The sequence below is a fragment of the Polypterus senegalus genome, chromosome 1, assembly GCF_016835505.1.
Source record: "Polypterus senegalus isolate Bchr_013 chromosome 1, ASM1683550v1, whole genome shotgun sequence".
NCBI lineage: Eukaryota > Metazoa > Chordata > Cladistia > Polypteriformes > Polypteridae > Polypterus > Polypterus senegalus.
In genome coordinates this window covers 205,741,276-205,761,105 of record NC_053154.1, presented here as the reverse complement: position 1 = coordinate 205,761,105, position 19,830 = coordinate 205,741,276, and the positions used below count along the sequence as shown (strand labels likewise).

General features: G+C 37.6%; 1 protein-coding gene across 1 annotated transcript in view; it reads left to right on the top strand.

Annotated features, from left to right (window-relative positions):
* Positions 1-686: 686 nt before the first annotated feature.
* LOC120538345 (semaphorin-4B-like) overlaps positions 687-19,830 on the top strand; it is a 53,430-nt gene continuing 34,286 nt past the window's right edge. Inside the window, exons 1-2 of the mRNA XM_039767812.1 lie at positions 687-989; positions 12,745-12,908. Coding sequence (XP_039623746.1) covers positions 896-989; positions 12,745-12,908 — 258 coding nt within the window. The 5' untranslated portion in view covers positions 687-895. The remainder of the gene's footprint in view (positions 990-12,744; positions 12,909-19,830) is intronic.

Here is a 19,830-nt window from a genome sequence, read left to right as displayed (position 1 = left end):
GTTGAGTACTTAACCACAGCATCACATTGTGTTACACAGTAAATACAAGGTAATATCACCTAGTTACTCTCTAATTATACAGGTGATTACATGGAAAGTACAGCACAATTATGGACACCTAAAGTGATGCCAGACTGGGTAAACCTTTCAGAATTAGCCATTGAGATGCAAAAGCCTGACAAGAGTAGTGGTTCCTGGCCTTTGCTAAGTTATTCTTAAGTGTAGCCCATACGGGGATGTAATCTGAAGATGGATCGAAATGTAAGCAAATTCCCGGTTAGGACGTCTCATGAGGGGTGAAACTTTTAGACCCCTAGTAAAGTATCAAAACTGAGGTAGTTAGCCTCAGTCGGTGTTTATATTCTTGCATTATATATGAGCTTATCTGTACTGAGCGAATGCTGAATAGTTAGGTTTTGCAGGACGTATGTGTGAATCCAGGCTAACAGTTTAGATATTTCAAGTATTAACTTTCCACCAATGTAAAAAGAGCTTTAAAGGTTAAAGTGCCTTTTGTGGAACAATAAGCCTCTAGATTGAGCAATTCCTAAAAACTGAAGAGTCTGCTGTAACTAGAAGATCTCTGTTCCCTAATCCAGGCAACACCCTAAAAGGAGGAGCAATTTAAAGATGAACATGTAGTAATCCAGGGCCTGATAATTTATCAGAGTGACTCATGAGCTACATGTTGATAACACATGCATTAGGCACAAGGAGACATAATGCAGGGGTAGGAGAGTCTGGTTTAAAAAAAAAAGGATGCCGAATTGCTTTATTGTCACAGTCAAGACAAAGTGGGCTTGATACCTGTCTCTTGCTGAATTATGACTGACTGGTGTCTCTTCACTGGGTTGGCTTACTTAATACAGGTGTGCCACGCCTCACCTCACAGAACATGGCTTGGAGGTATATAACCTACCGTTTGTGCCTGCATTTAATGCTCCTGCTGTGGGTTTCAGCTGCATTACCTGGATTGACACTTTCCACAAGTAAGTACTGAATTTAAACTGCTCTGTGCCTTACCATTGCAATAGTCTTAAACATGCAACAGCAAGTATTTTTAGAACCTTGTAAAAATTAGGCTGTTTGCTAAAAGAACTTCAACTATAAAGTGTTTTCTTGTTGTGAGTTGTGGGTTTGCTTTTTAACCATCAGTCTTCAGTTACAATTCATTGTGACATACCTCACACTTCCTTCCTGTACTTTCAACTTGGTTATTTTTCACCTTAATATACAAGTAGGCAGTCAGCTAACACAATAATGAGACATTTACAACAAAAATGGATGGTTTCAAAAATACTCAGTAGCACAAACAGAAGAAGGTCCTGTTTTGTAGTGCACAGCTTTGAGAAGATTAGAACAGTTGCAGTGACTTGCTTGACTCTGAATAGTGTCTCTTTATATTTAAAAATAAATAAATAACTCGGTACAAAGTAAGGCAAAACATCTTGTGACATCTTAATAAGCCATTAAATGTGTGTGTGTGGGGGGGGTTCACAACTGTTGCCCCACAGCACCAGGGAAGAATCGGATTTGTATTAGGATGCTGGAGAAAGTACAGAACAAATTAAACTAATTTTAGTAAAAAGTAAGTGGATCACAAACAGTGTAATGAAGGAAATTTAAGGGAGCAGGTAAAGGGATGCCTGACCTGATTAGAAACGATTACAAAATGAGAAATAAGCAAGGTTATTTGTCAAGAACATTTTAGTACACCCACTCTGTATTACACAAGTGTTTTCTTAACTACAAGTACAAACATTTTTAACATTATAGCTTGAGCATTGAGGCTTCTAATGTTATAAACATTTTACAAAAATAGAGCAGTTCAAATAAACAACCCTTAGTTATAAGTAAGACAGTCCAGAGGGTCAACATAGCCATAGTATTCAGGATTTAAACTTGTGACAATGAATATTAACATTGTTGTCCATCAGACTGACACATTTCAGGACTCTCTCCCTTCATCAGGACCAGACAAACTGGAAACTAAAGAAAAATCATTTTTACATGTCAAGACACAACATTAATGCATCCTCCAAAAGGGGTATTAACAAAAAATAATTTGGCAGAGTATCTATAATTTAGAGTAATGGACCTGTCTCTTATTTAAACAGTACTAACTTTTGTGCAAAATAGCCTAATACATTAATTCAATTCAATTAGGTGTTTGTTTAAGACCACATAGCCTGAGGAGCACTGGACAGTGCAATAGATTGAAACAACCCATAAAATTCAAAACAGAGCATATATAACATATACTAAAGGTTAATATATATGTATATAATCCCTCTATATTTATCTTAAAAGGTGATGGGAACAGTAAAAAGACTGAATAATCAATTAATCAAAAACCATACCATTATACTAAACCAGCTGTAATTTGATAAAGATACTAATAAGTACCGGCAAGGTCATTTGTCAAAAACATTTTAGTACATCCATCCAACCCACTATAGCCTAACTACAGGGTCACAGGGGTCTGCTGGAGCCAATCACAGCGAACACAGGGTACAAGGCAGGAAATAAACCCCAGGCAGGGTGCCAGCTCACCACAGGGCACACACACACACACCAAGCACACACTAGGGACAATTTAGAATCGCCAATGCACCTAACCTGCATGTCTTTGGACTGTGGGAGGAAACCGGAGTACACAGAGGAAACCCACACAGACACAGGGAGAACATGCAAACTCCACACTGGGAGGACCCGGGAAGCAATCCCAGGTCTCCTGACTGCGAGGCAGCAGCGCTACCCACTGCGCCACCGTGCCACCCGTTTTAGTCCACCCTACCTATATTACACAGGTGTTTTCTTAACTAAAAGTACACAAATTTTTTAACCTTATAACTTGAGCACACATTAGAAAAGAAGCCACGAGCAGCAGGCCCTCAAGACAGATACTGTAACAAGAAACTCCAGGAGTTAAGAAGTGAGGTGGTGGTACTGATTACTGGTCACCCTGCCCTAAACCATTTTCTTGAACTGGATGACCTGTTAATCCAGGACATGAGTAGCTCAAGAAAGGTTCAATTAATAAGACAATCTCCACACATGAAATGAAAGACAGTCTGAAGATTGATTGCATGAGACCATCCAAACTTTTGTCACTACTAATGTTAGCCAAATAAGAGAAACTAAAGATCAATCCAGAAGGTAGGATTTGTAACAAGAGGGGAAAGTTACTCAACAGAGCACACTACAGAAAAGTGGAAATGAGACAGAGGTCTGCATCCTGGATTTGCACATTATCCCTGTTTCCATGCAGGTTTTCTCTAGGTGCTTTAATTTCCTCCACATCTCTGAGAAATGCCTGTTAGATTGATAAGTGACATTTAGTCAAACCAATATGAGTGGATGGACTGTTGTAACCCAGTAAAAGACAAAGCTAGCTCATAAAATAGATGTTTTGATGGGAAATTTTTAAAGACCTCTTTTGATTGAGGAAATAAAAAGAATAATGAAGAAAATATAGTTTTGTCATAGGCGACACTAAACTGGCACTGTATGTGAGTGGGTGTTCTACTTGCACACCATCTTTAAATGGTTCCTGCCTTACACACAATGACATCAAAGCCTTTCCATGTCACTGAACCAAATAAGCAGATAAGTAAAATCAATGCATGAATTAATTAAAATTTAATAAAAGGTTAAAAATTAACTACAGCCTTAAATGTAAGATATATAAATACAGGGCAGTAGTTAAAAGGCAGCTGGAGCAAAATGGCTAATAATGTAAATACTTTTTTAATTTATGAGGTGTCACATTTAAAAAAAAATCTCCTTAGATGGAAATCCAGGAGGATGAATTTGACATAAGGAGATTGAGCAGATTCTATGCAGACAGAGACCACATTGAATAAGGTAGTGAGAGAGTGGAACTTAAGATCACTTTCAATCACTGGAAGTTCAATAGGCAAAATAATAGCTTGTCAATTGTCAACCCTAATAATATGCCTAGTTGTGTTTGTGTTTTGAATATAGGGGTTTTGTTGATTAAGCATAATTTATTTATATAGGTGGAGCATATAGACTCCAGAAACACCATATAAGCATATGTTGAGCCTGGCGAAAAATGTACATATAATAATTACTTCTTACACCAGATAGGTCTTTTGCTAAAAGATTAATTTATAACTGAATTAGCAAGCAGGAATACATTAATAATTCTATGGCCCAGCCTATTAGCCAGATCTTCTTTCATACATTTTAATAGTTGTTTCATGGATTAGACTTAGCAAATACATGAAATAAAAGATGGTTTATAATTAGAGCAGAATGGTGGCTGTAGGTCTAGTACACTATACATGCATTCTACTATTTATTTTTTGCATTAGGAGAGTTGGGATATAGCTTGTGTGGTATGCGCAGTATGACATCGGATGAGTCTGGAAGGTGACCCTATGAAGCACATGAGTGACAATATAAATAAAGAACATATTAAAGAAAATAATAATATAATACCAATATTTACAAATAATTAAACAAATAGTAAATAAATACTGATGATAGTAGAAAAATACTAATGATCTGGCTTTATTTGAATTTTTAAAGTCTTTCCTTGGTTTCTAAAAATATCTGAGACGTTGTTTTGGGAGTTTTAAAGGTCAAGGAATCTAGTTGTTACTGTACATTTACTTTTGTAATAGATGTGTTTTTCACAATGTCAAAAAAGAATATCAATCTTGTGTGGTACAGTTTTTTGTTATAGCCACCACCATTTGGTGATTCTTGTCTTTGTTACCGGGCACTTGCTAGGTAAGATCAAGCAGAAGAATGGTGTGTGACATCATGTAGTCAAGTGTATAAAGGTCAGCCTCAGACACTTGCTGGTTTGTCCACATCTGTGGATATTCAAAGAAATGCATTGCATTCTGTTTGTGTGATTAATGAAAGAGGATTTTTAATTATGAACTCTCTTCTGTCCCTGATTTAAATTTGTGCTTTTCCTCTTGGCTCCAGCTACGTGTATTCTAATTTGACTTTTGATACTTTTAGCTTGTTCTTTTACTACAATTTATGTTACATGTCCTGGGTTTTGTTATCTACAACAACAACATTTATTTGTATGGCATGTTTTCATACAAATGGTGTAGCTCAAAGTGCTTTACAAGATGAAGAAAGGAAAACGAAAAATATAAAAATAAGATTAGGCATTAAAAAGTAACAAAGAATAAAGTAAGGGCCAATGGCCAGGAAGCCAGAAAAACACAAAACAAAAAAAAAAAACTTCAGAGGGCTGGAGAAAAAAAAAACAAAATCTGCAGGGGTTCTGAGGCCACAAGACTGCCCAGGCCCCACTTGGCATTCTACCTAACATAAATGATCTAAATCAGTCCTCATGGTTCACATGCTTCACATGGAAGAACTTGATGATGATGGTCATGTGGACATCTGGCCTTCAATCCATCAATGTAAGGAATGCATGGTGCTTTGCTTGGGTGGTAGTGCAGAAAAAAACAGCAGAAAAAGTAGAGGTTAGTATGGATTACGGAGCCATGATAAAAAAGATAATTAAATGCATATATAGAATATTAGGATTGCACTAAAATGAAGCTATAAGAAAGCCATATTAAAATAATGGGTTTTTAGCAGTTTTTTAAAGTGCTCCACTGTATTAGCCTGGTGAATTTCTATAGGTAAGCTATTCCAGATTTTAGGTGCATAACAGCAGAAAGCTGCTTCATCACATCTTTTACATTTAGCTCCTGGAATAATAAGCAGGTGTGGATGGAATGTAATGTTAGAGATATTCCAAAATATAGGACTGAGTGAGATTATTTAAGGCTTTGTAAACCATAAGCAGTTTTTTAAAGTCAAGTCTAAATGGCACAGGTAACCAGCGTAGTGACATCAAAACTGGAGAGATGTGCTCGGATTTTCTTTTCCTAGTTAAGATTCTGGCAGCTGCATTCTGCACTAGTTGCAATCGATTGATGTCTTTTTTGGGTAGTCCTGAGAGGAGTGAATTACATTAACCTAGTTGACTATAAACAAAACCATGAACTCATTTTTCAGCATCTTGCAGAGTTATAAGGGATCTAATGTTTGCTATATTTCTGAAGTGAAAAATGCTCTCCTAGTGATCTGATTAATATATGACTTAAAATTCAAGTCAGAGTCAACAATTACCTTTAAATACTTTACCTCTGACTTGACGTTTAAACCAAATGGATTAAGTTTATTTCTAATTCCCTCACTATATCATTTTATGCCAATCACTAAGATTTCTGTTTTTTTTCCTTATTCAGTTTGAGAAAATGACTACTCCTCCATTCAGAAACACAAGTACGATATTGGCTTAGTGAACCGAGAGAGTCAGGGTCATAAAGCGCTATTGATAAATACAGTTGTGTGTCGTCAGCATAGCTGTGGTAGTTTTCGTTATGCCTTGAAATAATCTGATCTAAAGGAAGCATATAGATCAAAAAGAGCTGTGGACCTGGACAGACCCCTGTGGAACACCATATAGAATATAATGTGTATTTGAAGTATAATTACCACAACTAACAAAGATTCTAACAAAGATTGCTGGCTACCCAGTTTTGACCTTAGCTCACATTTAAACCTTGCTCTAGGTTCTGATTCCAAGTACTAATTATAGCTTGCTACCATGTGCAGTCAGTAGAGAAAGGATTTGAAAGAGTTTGAAATAAAAATAAGGGATGAAACCCTCAATGAACCAAGGCTAAACAGAATCATAACGCAAATGCCTAAAACTGAAAGATGGATAAGCCTCAAACTGCATCAAAATCAATATTTAATTATGAAATGCAAAATAACAAAATCCAAAAAGGACAAAACTGAATCCAAAACAAACAAAAAAAAAATCAAATGTCTGAACCAAAACCTTCTTGCAATACATTTAAATACACAATGTGCAAAGAGTGTGAGGCTATAAACACAGCAGCTAAGCTATTTCATGCGACAGCAATGTTGTATGTTTTGGATTTTTGTTTTGATTCTCACCATCTCCTTGTAGCTTTCCCGTCACTAGAGGCTGTGTCCCCCGGAGTACTCACCAACAGATAATTGCAGAGATGGAGTTAAAATGTACCCCAATTCCCCCCATGTTATCCAAGCTGCTGATAACAAAGTTTGCTTTGTGTCTTCCTAAGAAAATTTATTTACTTTCCAGCAACACATTTATTTCACTACCTTCAAATTAGAAACTTTGTTAAGCAGAACCTGCTCAATTTTCTTCACCTCCCACCTCCCTCTATGCTGGAAAAAATATTGCTCAGTTTCGAGGACTCAGACAGCATGTCTGCAATATATAAAACAAGTTTACAGTCCCTCCGTTTTAAAGATCCAAGAGGACAGTGGGAAAAGGATCTCTCACTCAATATCTCAGAAAAGGAGTGGAAGGTAGCAATGCAGAGACTTCATTCAAGCTCCATATGCGCAAAGCATACAATTATTCAACTCAAAATTATATATCGAGCACATCTGTCTCATTTAAAATTGTCCAAAAAGTTTCCAGGGCAAGATCCAATCTGCGAACGCTGCAATCAAGTTCCAGCCTCACTAGGTCACATGTTTTGGGCCTGCACCAAATTAACATCATTCTGGACCAAAATTTTTAAATGCCTTTCAAACAGCTTTGATGTTACAATCCCCCCTAAACCATTAACAGCTGTGTTTGGTGTAACCCTAGATGGGCTTAAAGTGGAGAAGGACAAACAAACTGTAATTGCCTTTACTTCACTATTGGCACGTAGACTTATCTTGTTCAACTGGAACAATCCTAACTCACCTATTCTAAGTCAGTGGGTAACTGATGTTATATACTATTTGAAACTGGAAAAAATCAAATTCTCACTTGGAGGATCTGTGCAGAACCTTTTTCAAACATGGCAGGATCTAATCAATAGCATTTTAGAATAAGCTTTTAAAGCACATAGGAAGCAGATTCTCTCCCCATTTCTTTTTCTTCTTTTCCATTTATCTTTATTCATTTATTAATTAATCTATTTACTTATTTTCACTAGTTTTAAATTTTACTCTGCTAGCCATGCTCTCTTTCTCATCGGTGGGGGTTGATTTGTTTTTGATCCTCTTTTTGTTAAAATCTTTGTATGGAATGTTGTGTGATTACAATAAAATCAATAAAATAAAAAAAACAATATTTAATAATAATAATTCTTTGCATTTATATAGCATTTTTCTATATTTTGATCTCTGGTTTTCTGACTTAAATTATGTTAGTAGTTATGTTCATTGACTGAGTTTCCTCGTCTCATTATGGTTTCAACACTTCAGTTTTCTCCTTCTCCCAATTCTGACCCTTTTTCTGTCTTTCATCAAGAAGCTAATGGCAGGCAGATGTCTTTTATACACCTCTGCCTGCAACTAATTTTGGTAGGAAACCTTTCCCACCTGAAGTTCTGAGACACTCTTAGACTGCAAAGGTGTGGATATAAATAAAAACATGAAATAAAAAGACCTGATGAAGACAGGACCTCAAAACAAAACAAAAACAAGGGTGTGGTACTGATGCAGTCCTAAAATCAACTGACAGGAAGAGTAGAAGCCAATGTTATGAAAGAGAGCGCAAGATGCAAGACAAGTAAGGAAGTGTCGTTGACAATAATAAGGAGATGGGCAGCTTAGCATGCCTTCATAGTAGGCCAACATGGACTTAAGACAGTGAGTCAGCAGGGTTTTTTTTCCTGTTCTTGTTAGTATGGCATTTTGTGTTCAACCCCTGCTTTTATTTTCCCTTAAGTTTATTTTATAAAAGTCAAATTTTTTCTTATACAGTACTTATCTTCTTTGAACTTTTTCCAAGTGTAGAGGCATGCCGCAACAGACACATATATACTTATTTGTCTTCATTCCAGAAACTTTTCCAGAAGATAAGCACACTCAAAAAACAGCATAGCTGTGTGACCTTTTTTAATTTATGAGGTCTCACATTTAAAAAAACATTCTCCTTAAATGGAAATCCAAGAGGATGAAGTTGAAGAGGGGAAGATAATAAGTAAAAAGGAGCTTATGTGTAAAATGAACTATTGTAGATGCTGTTTCTGAATACCAGAGAGGCCAACATTTTAACTAAAAATGCAAATCTTCTAAGTCAAAGAAGTCCTCAGAGGGGACTGGCTGGGAGTATTGCATGGTATGCCATCTGTGTTATGAGTAAGTTCATAATTACCTATGTAGCAGTAGGGGGCACTATTGCTCCCTTGAACCCTCAGGTACCACTCCAAACACCAAGTAAAAGTCCAAGACTCTTTTATTTTTTTGTAACACAGTGCACCAAGCACCTTCCACTCGACACTACTCATAAATAATCAATAAACAAATCCTCCGACTCCCAGACACTTAGCCACCCTTCCTCCCTGCTCAGCTCAGTGTCTGGGCTTTCCCAGAGTCTTTTTATACCCCTTGACCCGGAGGTGTTCCAGCCCCACAGTCCACAAGTCCTTATCCCTTCCAGGTCAGGGTAAATAGTCCATATCTTCGCCCCGGAAGCACGTCGTTTATTCTTGTCACGGGATTATGACGCACTTCCAGGTCCATTGCAGGCTCATACAATCACACATCCATCCACAAAGGGGCCAATCTAGAATCCCAAATTAATCTGTTATGTATCGCTTTGGGATGTGGAAAGAAAACTAAAGTACTCAGGGGAAAAAATCACCCGGACATAAGGAGACTGAGCAAATTGTATGCAGACAGAGAATCAGGCCAGTATTTCAACTTTGATGTTGATTCTGTGAGACAGCAGTGTTAATCACTGACCTGTGATGCCTGTTACTTTTTAAGAGCTCTGTAAAATGCTAAAATTCTCTAAGCAAAGTAATATAAGCAAAATGTTGATCTCTTCTTCTGTACTTAATGCAGTAAGGTAGTGAGAGAGTGGAATTTAAGATCACTTTCAAACACTGGAAATTCAAAAGGCAAAATAGTAGCTTGTCGATTTTCAACCTAAATAATTTGTCTTGTTGTGTTTGTGTTTTGCATAAGGGGGTTTTGTTGATTATACTTAATTTATTTGTATAACTAGAGCAAATAGATTCCAGAAGCACCATATATGTAAACATATGTAGAATCTGGCGAAAATTACATATAATAACTAATTCTCTCATCAGATGTGAAGTTTTTCTTTATAACTGAATTAGTAAGCAGGATAAATTAATACAGTACATCTATGACCCAGCCTGTCACCAGAATTTCTTTCCTACATTTTAATAGTTGTTTCGAGAATTAGACTTAGCAAAGACATGCAATAAAAGATGGTTTATAATTAGAGTAGAATATTGGCTTTATTTCTCATCGAATATTTGCATTAGGAGTTTTGGGATATAGCTGGCGTGGTATGCTAGCAGGTTTGTTGGGCAGGGCAGATAAAAGGAGAGTAACATTTGGGTAGTGGGGCCGAGGGCAGTGCTCTTTCTATGATGTCAACATGTAAATCATAAGACACTCTTACTCAGAATGCTCACACCCTCAACATGTGCCCTGTGGCTTTAATGTTAGGATTACATATTTACGAAGCTTTTTACAACACCCCATTAACCTGTTTTTGCTGCCCACAAAAGCTGAATTATTGCATTGGTGTTCACTTTCCAATGTCATCTTATGAAAGAAGAAGATTCTGTAGATATTAAAATGAGAATAAGCTTAAAATGACAATAAAATGCCTTTTTAAAGCATGGTTTAATTTACACATTTGCTAAACATGATTTTGTGCCGTATGCCTCCCTTTGATAAACTAATTTTTATTAGATAATTTAATTTACTCATAGCTGTGGATTGTTGTTACATAATCAATATATATCTAACATGCTAAGGGTAGTTTGTCTGTCGCAGACTTTTTCAAGCACCCTTGGCCCTTGAAGCTTGATCTCAATCATACCGTGATACACGCCACATGACCCTTGACCCACATGACCTGGTGGCACTGAAAATGGGCTGTGACTTCTTCTCATGTCCAGCTGAGACATGGCAGTGTGCGTTTAATGACTGTAAACGCACAGGTGCATATGCGTGCCTGACTTAGTTGACATGAAAACAATGGCCAAGTGATTATGCATGTCTGATACGAAAAGGAAAGATAGCATTGTGTTTTCAGAAGAATGCATTTACAACATATATCCTGTTATAACAGCTCTTTATGTTTTGCATACATGGGAGTCACTCCTGAAAACCTCCCAGGACAGGGTTCATACATGTTCAGATAAGATAAGGATGAAAAGAAAAACACACCACAACCACACACCAACATATGTTAGGTTCAACAACAGTTCAGATGAAGCATTTAAACTGACACTTTCATGGCCTGAAAATACAAACATCTCTTCACATTTGCTTAGAAAAGTACAAGGTGTCAGTAACACAAAAAGCCCTTCCACCCAAGCCTTTAGGCAAGTTGAACAAGACAAAACTTACAAGTGCAGACAGATGGCAGACAGGTTCAAGAAGTAAAAAAGTCCTTCCTCAACACTTTTACAGCACCATTAAACCATATATTACATTGTACATTTGAAAACTACCACTTAACTGCTAAGAGACATTATAACATTCACCTGAAGTGCAAGATACCACTATATTTACAACACATATGCAGTATCCACAGCTCCTTAACTTTTGCATCCATGGGAGCCTCTATGGATAATCCCCCAGGACATGGTGCCTATGTTAGTAAGCAGGAGAACCTGTGTGTCGGTGAAATTTACAAACATGTCCACAATGCAATAACACTCAGCACTTAATATGTCGACTAACGTTAGCAGCCTTTAACAATGTGTAGTGGTCCTGAGGTCTAGTTGGCAGTAATAATTAATCCTCAACCATGTGTCAGTTAAGTATTGTAACATCAGATAATATCTGTTAAATACAAAATATAAAAACTATTTCACATAATGCTACTTCGTTGTTACCCCAGTAAACTGCTAGCTTTAGTGTAGTGGAAATTGATGTAACATTAGCTAGCCTACTGGAAGCTGGACAAATTTGCAGTTCTAAATGCCACTGTATGAGCTGCTCCTTCATGCTTTCATTTCTTATTTTTTATTTACCTGACCAGTGTTGACTTGAAGCCATCCATCTGCTCATTTTCATAACATGTGACTGTCAATGATGATAATTTGATGATTCATGAAACAGCAATAACCCTAACAGAGTCAGGCTGTGAACCTCCAGAGCACCACTGTGTTGAGGATGTTTTCATTTTACATTAAATATCTATGATGTTACATGATATGTCCTGCTTACACTATAGTTAAGTTTAGGTTTGTTGGAGGAGTTATCAGAGTCAAGTTAAGTAAACCAAGCAACAATACATGCAAACCAATTGGCATGGGACAACACACAAAATCAGATTTTTTACGGGGCCCTGAAGTTTTCTTTCCCAGCAGTACCCAAGAATTCTCAGAATAGACACAGTACCAAAGGAGCCCAGTCTTAGTCTCAGGTCACTGGATAGCGTCCATGTCTCACAACCACATAGCAAAACAGGAAGCACCAGGTCTCTAAAGACTTGGACCTTCGTCCTTTTGCAAAGATATCGGGAGCGCCACACACCCCTTTCCAGTGCCCTCATGACCCCCCATGCTCTCTCAATACATCTACTGACTTCATAGGATGAGTCACCAGAAACATGAATGTCACTGCCAAGGTAAGTAAACCTCTCAACAAGGTCGATACTCTCTCCGCAGATAGGCACACTGCTGTATTCAAAGTATTCAAGCTAAATTAAAATCATCTAAATATAGGCTTTGTTTGTTCTATCAGGTATAAATTCATCTAAACGAGTGTCTTGGTTTGGTGAATCAAATCTCAAGAACACAACCACTCTCCTCCTGAGTGAGGACAGTAACACTCTTTATGTGGGAGCAAGGGATTCAGTGGTGTTTTTAGATGTGAGTCAGCCTGGAACCTTGAAACTCCAAAACAAGGTAAGATGTAAATGATTTTCTGAAATGATCTTTTTAAGGCGTGTGGAATAATAAAAAATTGTAATCAATATATTAAATAATAGTTGAACAAAGAATCTTGGGCTGAGGACATTTTGACCTAGTCCAAGGGAGAGGAAGAAGATTTCGTGACTATGCCTTAGTGCAATGAAATTTTTGTACTTAGATAAACAAGTCTAAAATGCCTTGATGATTACTATCTGTGTGCATTTGGGTGGATGGAAAATATGTTATTATGCAAACCAGCTTATGCTACGAAAATGTATACAGTGGTGTGAAAAACTATTTGCCCCCTTCCTGATTTCTTATTCTTTTGCATGTTTGTCACACAAAATGTTTCAGATCATCAAACACATTTAACCATTAGTCAAATATAACACAAGTAAACACAAAATGCAGTTTTTAAATGATGGTTTATATTATTTAGGGAAAAAAATCCAAACCTACATGGCACTGTGTGAAAAAGTAATTGCCCCCTTGCTAAAAAATAACCTAACTGTGGTGTATCACACCTGAGTTCAATTTCCGTAGCCACCCCCAAGCCTGATTACTGCCACACCTGTTTCAATCAAGAAATCACTTAAATAGGAGCTGCCTGACACAGGGAAGTAGACCAAAAGCACCTCAAAAGCTAGACATCATGCCAAGATCCAAAGAAATTCAGGAACAAATGAGAACAGAAGTAATTGAGATCTATCAGTCTGGTAAAGGTTATAAAGCCATTTCTAAAGCTTTGGGACTCCAGCGAACCACAGTGAGAGCCATTATCCACAAATGGCAAAAACATGGAACAGTGGTGAACCTTCCCAGGAGTGGCCGGCCGACCAAAATTACCCCAAGAGCGCAGAGACGACTCATCCGAGAGGTCACAAAAGACCCCAGGACAACGTCTAAAGAACTGCAGGCCTCACTTGCCTCAATTAAGGTCAGTGTTCACGACTCCACCATAAGAAAGAGACTGGGCAAAAACGGCCTGCATGGCAGATTTCCAAGACGCAAACCACTGTTAAGCAAAAGAACATTAGGGCTCGTCTCAATTTTGCTAAGAAACATCTCAATGATTGCCAAGACTTTTGGGAAAATACCTTGTGGACTGATGAGACAAAAGTTGAACTTTTGGAAGGCAAATGTCCCGTTACATCTGGCGTAAAAGGAACACAGCATTTCAGAAAAGAACATCATACCAACAGTAAAATATGGTGGTGGTAGTGTGATGGTCTGGGGTTGTTTTGCTGCTTCAGGACCTGGAAGGCTTGCTGTGATAGATGGAACCATGAATTCTACTCTCTACCAAAAAATCCTGAAGGAGAATGTCCGGCCATCTGTTCGTCAACTCAAGCTGAAGCGATCTTGGGTGCTGCAACAGGACAATGACCCAAAACACACCAGCAAATCCACCTCTGAATGGCTGAAGAAAAACAAAATGAAGACTTTGGAGTGGCCTAGTCAAAGTCCTGACCTGAATCCAATTGAGATGCTATGGCATGACCTTAAAAAGGCGGTTCATGCTAGAAAACACTCAAATAAAGCTGAATTACAACAATTCTGCAAAGATGAGTGGGCCAAAATTCCTCCAGAGCGCTGTAAAAGACTCATTGCAAGTTATCGCAAACGCTTGATTGCAGTTATTGCTGCTAAGGGTGGCCAAAACAATTATTAGGTTCAGGGGCAATTACTTTTTCACACAGGGCCATGTAGGTTTGGATTTCTTTTCTCCCTAAATAATAAAAACCATCATTTAAAAACTGCATTTTGTGTTTACTTGTGTTATATTTGACTAATGGTTAAATGTGTTTGATGATCAGAAACATTTTGTGTGACAAACATGCAAAAGAATAAGAAATCAGGAAGGGGGCAAATAGTTTTTCACACCACTGTATGTATATATATTTGCGAGTATAAGAGTTCTTTGTGTTAACTATATGAATGCATTAAGATTGGTAAAAGAGGAAAACCATTACCTGTATAATCATCTTAACAAAATAAGTATATTACTAGTTTGTATTGATAGGCTATGGATTAATTGATTATTAATATGATTTATTTAAACTAATGAACTAAGGATTGTTTATTAATAAGACTTACATATAAAAATTAAGTGTGTACGCAAAGCTGAAAAAACAAACTTGCAACATTTCTGTCAAACTGCTGACCTTTTAGTCTGTACTCAGGAAACTGTTAATCTTAACAAACATCTAGGACTGTAAAATCAACAGCAACAGACTTTTTTCACTTTATCTTTAGTAGTTGAACAAATGTGTTGTAATTTTTGGGCATATTACTGAATCCCCCCAAAGAATTGTGTAACCTTGTCTCGTGATAGGATATCTCTGTAAGATGTAAAAATGTCTGTTATAAAATGGAAACTCACCCCGCCAAGATTGGGCTATTGCTGGTGACTGTCAGTGACATTAGCTGACAGGGCTGGAGTGGTCTTTCTGCCACCAAGAATAAAGAAATTGCTTTTTACTTTACATTGGCTGTCTGCCTGCTGTTTGCCTCGAACCTTCGTCCACAGGCGAAAGTAGTTTAATAGGAAATGCAGCCTCTAAATTTCATTATATAAAAGTGATGAGGCTTTTTACCCTCTACTTCAAATTGTATCACTCTCTCTTATTGCAGACTAATAGGATATGCCAGAAAGTATCTTCTAAAATCCAACCCATTCTTAGCACCATGAAGTCATCGGAGTGGTGGCTCTGAGGCTAAAGATCTGCACTGGTATCCCGAAGGTTGCTGGTTCGAATCCCTGTCACTGCCAAAAGAGATCCTACTCTGCTGGGTCCTCGAGCAAGGCCCTTAACCTTCAATTGCTCCAGGGGCGCTGTAAAATCTGACCCCAAGGAGTATGCGAAAACTATCCATCCATCTTTCCATTATCCAACCCGCTATATCCTAACTACGGGGTCACAGAAATCATTGTCATATATAAAGACAGGAAAAAAGGCACCCTTGAGGGCAAGAATTAAGCAGAAGTAAAAAACAAGTCAAAAACAAGCAGGGGCCATAAAAGAAAATCAAAATATACCAAAATCACTGGACCCAGGTTGTAAAGCAAAGATTAAAGTCAGAAACTTGTATGCTAGTAACGATGATATTACATGGCTACCATGTGGCAGCAATGCGATGCCATAGCTAACAAAAAAAAAATGTTTGCACCCATATGATGAAGCACAATTTGGTTGCAATCACAAAAAGAAATGACCAATAAAATGACAAGGTAGTGACATCACCAAGATCACAATAAATGTTTATAGCAAAAGGTAAAATTAAAATATCAATGCAAGATTTCTACAGAAAAGGGCTACTTCTAAGCCACAGACACTGGAAGTGCTCATCAGGTTTCTCAGGGTGATGGAGATGAAACTTATAAAATTCAGGATGAATTGATGTCTTGGAAAGGAATGCCAATGTACTAAATAAAATATCATAGAACTATGGTGCAGGTAATCAAAACTTTTCTATTTCAAATTCCTGGTTACCCCTTCATTTCAACTGGTGAAGAATTTGAGAGATAGATCAGGAGAAAGATCTAACAGTAAAAGAGGCAGAGTAAATGAGTTTTAGTCATGGTACATGGAAAGAGGATTGAATCTATGCACTTGAATATATCTGCCTGCCTCTGAGTCTTTTAATGCTTGTGGTCTGACCTCTATGTAAACATAGAAGTGATTATAACAAGTACACAGTGATGCATAGATCCCCTAAACCGATGCACACATACTGGATGTAAACATATTTTTCTGTGCACTATAATAGCACAAAGTGGGCCGATGTTCTGCTGCATTGAAAAGCAATTAAATGTTCTTTGTTATTCTGTCCAATAGCTAGAAAATATTTAGCTGTTATTTATAATACATACTTTCAGATGACAAAATTATAATTTTGAATTTATGCAAACATGTGAACCAGTTCTATGTGTTCATAAATCCATAGTGCAATTAATGTGATTCATGATGAGTTCTTGGCTGTTTTATATTGGAGTTATATTTTAGCCTACTAATTGCTACAACAATTTAAAAGTTTATAAACTACATACTATTAACCTAAATGCCCCAGAAATATATAATAACTAGCTGTGCAAGCCTGTGCTGTAAAAAGCCCAGGGTCCTAGAAATTATTATAATCGTCAGAAAAAAAAATTGAAATGTAAAGATGCCAGGCAATTGAAAAGAACTAGTCTAGGCATCTCTCTCCTAGGAGGTTTCATTTTGCCGACATGCTCAACTCTATGGTGTATTAACGGCGGGATGAAAAGTAAAAAGGATACCGTTTTACAGATGTGCTCGCCTCACTTTTGTATTAGCGGCTAAACAAGTTTCTGTTTCCTCTGAGGTGGGGCCCTTACCCTGTCTCCACCTCACACTTCCACACATAGATATTTATATATAAGACTATTGAAACATGTAGTCTTACAGTCCTAAAATATTTTATTACGTACATTTTTGGAATTTGCAGAATGTATCAGGTCATAAGCTTTCAAACCAGATTGATGTCCTAGCCCCTTTAGTTCACAAGTAATCATGTGACAGACAGACAGACATTAACATTTCATATACACTCTATGAGCAAACTATTAGAAAGACCAGAGCACCTGCTTATCCATGCAATTATCTAATCAGCCAAACATGTGGCAGCAGCACAATACATAAAACCAGGAAGGTACATATCAAGATCTTCAGTTAAACTTCGCACCAAAACACCAGAATGAGAAAAAATATGATTTCAATGATGTCAGTCAAGTCAAGTGACTGTTGGGTCTAAGCAGGCTGGTTTGATTATTTTTTAACTGCTGATTTCCTCGTGTTTTCACACACAACAGTCTTTGGAGTTGTGTGAAAAACACAGATCGTCCAGTGATTGACTGTTCTATGGACAGAGGAGAATGAGTATACTGATTTGAGTTGGCAAAAGGGCTATCGTGACTCAGATAATCGCTCTATACAAATTGTGGTGAGCAAAAAAGCAGCTCAGAATGTTCAGCATCTTGATCCTTGAGGCAGATGTCCACATTGGGTTTCACTGCTATCAGCCATGAACAGAAAGCTGAAGCTGCAGTGGGCACAGGCTCCCCAAAACTGAACAGCTGAAAACTAGAAAAACATAGCCTGTTCTGATGAATCTCAATTTCTGCTGAGACACACAGATTTTAGGGTCAGAATTTGTCACCAACACCATTAAACCATGCATCCAACCTGCCTTGTGTCGACAATCCAGGCTGGTGGTGGTGGTATAATGGTGTGAGGAATGTTTAAATGCCATGGCCAATTTGAATATTGTTGCTGATCATATGGATCCCTTCATGGCCACAATTCACCCATCTTCTAATTACTACTTCCAGGATGATAATGCAATATGACAGAAAGAAAAAGTTGTCTCAGACTTGTTTTATGAACATGACAATGAGTTCAGTGTACTTTAGTGGCCTTCCCAGTCACCAGATCTGAATCCAATAGAACACATTTAGGATATAATAGAACTGAAGATTCACGGCTAGAATATGCAGCTGACAGATCTGCAGAAACTGTTTGATACAATCATGTCAAGATGGAGTAGAATCTCAGAGAAATATTTCCAACATCATGTGGAATCAATACCACAGAGAACTGAGGCTGTTTTGAGTGCAAATGAGCCCTTACCCAGTATTAGTATAGTGTTTCTAATAATGTGTTCCATGAGTGTACGACAGATAGATATAGATAGATAGATAGAGATAGATAGATAGATAGATAGATAGATAGATAGATAGATAGATAGATAGATAGATAGATAGATAGATAGATAGATAGATAGATAGATAGATAGATAGATAGATAGATTCATTGATTCATTGTGTGAGGGGCGGCCAGCATTTTTACCTGGCTAGGATGCCTCCTTACAGGAGGGACTGGGGGAGATGGCTTTTGAAGGGCGCTGTCTCCCCCGAACTGCTACTTGGAAGGCCCCTGGGTTGCAACAACACCTCGGATTCCTACAGGGCTGTGTAAGAATTGGTATCTGTCAGCTCAGCCCTGCTGGGTTCCGTGGATACTACAAGGGGGAGCTGTGGAAGCTGCAGAACCCTATTTTGGGCTTTCACCACACCTGGGAGCACTCCCAGGTGCAGCATAAAGGAGCTGCCCACTTTTATTCTGAGAGCCAGATTTAGGAGGAAGAGGACAAAGCTTAACAGAGGAGGAGTAGAGGTAGGAGGAAGACAGAGACAAGTAGTGTTGTAATTTGTCTTTTGTGATTTGCTGCTGAGGGTAATGTGTGTGTTGTGTTGGGTGTTTGAGGAGCTGGTACATCCCCTGATGGTCACAACAGTTAGTTAGATAGATGTTCTAAGTTGTGAATGTTTTGAACATGATGGCATTATTTTGAATAATTCATGAAAAATTATTCAATATTTTCTCAAACCCAAACTTCCTGTGATATCATTGTTTCCTTTTTTTGTAATTTCCTCTATTCATGTCCTGTTTACCATAAGTACTGCCCTGTTGCTTATGGCAAGAACACCAGTTGCTGATAGAGTCATTTGGATATCCATGATGCTTATTGTCATTATGTTGCGAATAGCTGGCTGCCTAAGCTTTAATTTCTTAAATGAAAGACACTCTCAAAAAAGAATAAACAATACACTAAAATAATTTAGGGACAAAGAACTTTGCTTTCATTTTTGAAATTATTTGCCTTTGAAGTTTTGGTATATTCTGCCTCTTGTTACTGATTATTACTATTCTGTCTGCTCTTGTTTTTTTTTTTTCCTCTTAAATGTGTTTACATCTCTGCTGCTCCTAAACAAGTCTGTAACAATGAATGAAACCTGGTGGAGAAGTAGGTGCATTAAACTGCCTGTGTACAATGGGCTTGTTTAAAAGAGATGTGTTGGGTGTGGTCAATGTAATTTATTACCGTCTGTTTA